Source organism: Astatotilapia calliptera, chromosome 3, assembly GCF_964374335.1.
Source record: "Astatotilapia calliptera chromosome 3, fAstCal68.1, whole genome shotgun sequence".
Classification (NCBI taxonomy): Eukaryota; Metazoa; Chordata; class Actinopteri; order Cichliformes; family Cichlidae; genus Astatotilapia; species Astatotilapia calliptera.
In genome coordinates, this window is record NC_137424.1 from 54,890,438 (window position 1) to 54,894,498 (window position 4,061).

The following is a 4,061-nucleotide window of genomic DNA, read 5'->3' on the forward strand; positions in this document are numbered from 1 at the left end:
GTCCGTTTACAGCATATGTGTCAAAGTCAAGGCCTGCGGGCCAGATTTGGCAATTATTATGGCCCCTGGGATGATATTTGATTAGTATTAGAATCGGCCCGCAGGTCATAGCCGCCTGCTGGGGTTTTGCACGCACCAATACTCCATTCCCCACAATACAACGGAAGCCCGCGAACTCACTGCAGTGCCAGAAGCGGGGCTCGGCTTCATTATTCATTCATTATTCATTAGCATTCAGAGCAGATGTCAACTTGCAGCAACTCCCCTCCCCAATAATGGCTAAACGGAAGGTGTACGGTGAGCACAGGGTATTTCAAGCCAGGTGGGAGGCAGAGTACATGTTCATGGAGGTAAAAGGCAAACCTGTTTGTCTTCTGTGTGGAGAAAGTGTGGCTGTAATGAAAGAATATAATCTAAGACAGCACTATGAAACCTCTAAGAAACACAAAGATAAGAATATGGACACAGATCAAAGGCTACAGAAGGTGGAAGAATTAAAACGAGGTCTTAAGTCCCGGCAGGCTCTGTTCACAAAAGCAAAATCACAAAGTGAGGCTGCTGTCAAGGCGAGTTTTCTTGTGGCAGAAGAAGTTGCAAAATCAGCCCGACCATTTAGAGAGGGAGAGTTTATCAAAAACTGTATGCTTAAAGTTTGTGACGCAGTCTGCCCAGACAAAAGGCAACTATTTTCAAACGTGAGCCTGAGCAGAAACTCTGTTGCTGAACGTGTAGACCAGCTGTCCACCAATCTAAAAGAACAGCTTGTGGAAAAGGGAAAAGATTTCATTGCATATTCCCTTGCTGTGGATGAGAGCACTGACACAACTGACATTGCCCAGTTGTCAATTTTCATTCGTGGAGTGGACTCCAGCCTGACCGTAACAGAAGAGTTTTTGGCGTTACATCCGATGCATGGCACGACTACAGGACAAGATCTGTATGAAGAGGTACCCAGATGTGTAAATGAGATGGGACTGCCTTGGGAAAAACTCGTGGGATTGACAACAGAAGGAGCACCCACGATGTGTGGACACAGGAGTGGATTGGTGGCAAGGATACGTGAGAGGATGCGAGATGAAAATGTCACAGAGGAGCTGTCAGCTTATCACTGCATAATACACCATGAGTCGTTATGTGGCAAAGCCTTGAAAATGGAACATGTAATGACCATCATAACGCGTGCAGTTAACTTCATCAGAGCCAAAGGTTTAAATCACCGCCAGTTCAAGGCATTTCTGGGAGAGTTAGATACAGAGTATGGTGACTTGCCCTATCACACAGATGTGCGATGGCTAAGCCAGGGAAAGGTGCTGCAAAGATGTTTTGAGCTTCGTGAGGAGATCTGTCTGTTCATGGAAAGCAAAGGGAAAGACACAACAGAGCTTCGAGATGAAACATTTATGTGTAAAATGGCGTTTCTGTGCGACATCACAAGCAATCTGAATGTGATGAGCCTGCAACTGCAGGGACGGGGGCGTGTCATTTCTGATATGTACAGTACGGTGAAGGCGTTTAAAACCAAGCTGAGTCTGTGGGAGACTCAGATGCAGAAAGAAAACTTGAGCCACTTCCCCAGCTGTCAGACCATGAAAGAGAAGCTCTCTACCGCTGTGTTCCCAAGTGCACAGTTTGCCGATAAACTCAACATACTTGCCGCTGAGTTCCGACGTCGATTTGCTGACTTTGAAGCTCAAAAAAGCAGGTTTGAACTACTTGCCAATCCTTTTGGAGTTGATGTGGAAAGCGCCGCACCACCAAACCTCCAAATGGAGTTGATTGAGCTCCAGTGCAATGACACACTGAGGGAAAAATATGAGAGAGTGGGTGCCGCTGAGTTTGCACGTTTCATCCCCGACACAATGCCTCAGCTGCGCATCCAAGCTGCTCAGACGCTCTCTGTGTTTGGCAGCACATACCTGTGTGAACAATTGTTCTCTTTGATGAAGCTAAACAAAACATCACACCGGAGCCGTCTTACTGATAAACACCTTGACTTAATCCTGAGGATTTCCTCAGCTCAGAGCCTGACCCCGAACATTGATGAACTCGTACAAAAGATGAGACACCACCAAGTATCAGGCTCAGTCTCAGACAAGTGAGTATCGCAGAACATTTACATACAGAGATGGGCAGTAACGCGTTACTTGTAAGGTCTTGGCTCAATAGGTTATGTGCAATCATTTTAATATGTTTTAATTAACATTGAACCAGTCCGGCCCTCAGCTTGTAGCAAATTTGTTTTTTTGGCCCTCTGATGTATTTGACTTTGACATCCCTGGTTTACAGCATCCTGCCATCCAAGTGCATTTGCCCCTAACCATTGGGAACTCTCGCATTAACTTTTATCGAGTGGAAAAAAGTCCTCCGTTTGCCCTCCAGCCTCACTGTTTATATTATGCTAAGATAGCTGTGTTGCTAGCGATCACGTAGCATATCATCATATACCAGCAAGCCAAACTTCATGTCACGGTCCCCGTGTCTCTCTGGTTGGCCCACGCTGGCTACAGGTTTTGTTGTTGTTAGTTTTGGTTTTTTGTCTCTCCTCCTCCTCTCTGGGTGGAGCTCATTACGGGCTCTCACTCTTGGCCCACGCACCCGTGTGATGGTGTCCACCTGCGGCTGATCTGGCTGATTTCCCCAGCTGCTATTTAAGGCAGTGGCACAGAGCAGCTCACCGCTGGAACGTTGAACCACCTGAGTTCGTGCTTGCGGCATATTCAAAGAAGAATCGCTTACATGTGTTTTATGTTGTGGAACTAACCTTGACCTTCTGTCTGTAGATTCTGGACCGAATCACCGGACCTGTCCAAGTGGGGCAGTGTGTGGAGTGTTGGAGCGAGTGCGGCTGAAGAGGAGTGCGTGTGTGCGGAGGAGCGGTGGCGGTGACTGAGTGGAAGAGGAAGCGTGTGTGTGGATTCCCCCCCCCTTCTCTCCCTGGAGCCCTGGACCCCCTCCCAACTCACTGTACATATATTTTGCACTAAGGTGATCCCTATTGTAAATAAATCCCCTTTTTGTTTCCTTGAAAGAACTGTCTGCACGTGGGTCCGTTCAGTAGCCATGACACTTCAGTAACGGTACAAAAGTCACTGCTGTTTACTTCTCTGACTTCATTTATGTCTGAAGTAATAGCAGAGCTGTAGGCCTTAATTTGTTTCAGAAATCTCTCGGGCAGAACATGGTGTATTATATTTAGATGGAAGCAAGCGAGCTAACTCCCTGCTAACTTCTAACTCTGTTAAATTTCATAAATTCAGTTTTCATGGATGCCTGGATGCTAAACTTAATTGTTACACCTAGTAAAGCAGCAATGCTGATCATTTTATTACAGATGAAATCATTTAGACAGTTTTTCAAGTCTCAGTAATGCTGCAGTGATCTATTGACGTAGGGACTAGCAGCGGAGTTTGGGCCCAGACTAGTGATGGTAAATTCGATTCTTTTTACTGAATCAAGTTTTAATGAGTCACTCACCAAAGTGAATCGGGTTTCTTGAGTCATTTGAGTCACTGAGTCAGTTGACCAGAGATTGCAAAAATGTATATTTTCACTCAAACTTAATTTGTTTCTCTTTTCATGTAAATCCTACTGCTAAGATGAATGAATGTAAAAGAAAACAAGTATTTTATAGAGCAAAAAAGAGCAAAAAAACTTCTAAAGGGAACATTTATTTTGTTTATTTTTATTTTATCAGTATTTTCCTTAAATGTGTCAAATATATATTTTCTCATCTAAATGTCCACTGAGCTGTGAGCCAGGGGGCGGTAATGCGCCTTAACATTGGTGGCCAACCAAGACCCGACGCCTTAATGCCCACTCACATCCTGGGCCATCTGACCTCAGGAATTCGCATGATAATTCGCAGTCCATCTGCATCTAAAGGATAAAGGACACTCTTTCGAGGATGCCAATGTTCACATTTTGGACAGAGAGGACAGATGGTTTGAAAGAGGAGTGAAAGAAGCCATCTATGTCCACTGTGAGCGGCCATCTTTGAACAGAGGCGGTGGTTTACGACACCAACCCTCTGCCATCTATAATCCAGTTTTGAGATCCCTTCC

At 45.3% G+C, this 4,061-nt stretch overlaps 1 protein-coding gene across 1 annotated transcript; it reads left to right on the plus strand.

Annotated features, from left to right (window-relative positions):
- Positions 1–275: 275 nt before the first annotated feature.
- LOC145423371 (general transcription factor II-I repeat domain-containing protein 2) lies at positions 276–2,099 on the plus strand. The gene has a single exon (XM_080295753.1). It carries the CDS (start codon positions 276–278, stop codon positions 2,097–2,099), a length of 1,824 nt encoding a protein of 607 aa, XP_080151879.1.
- Positions 2,100–4,061: the final 1,962 nt, after the last annotated feature.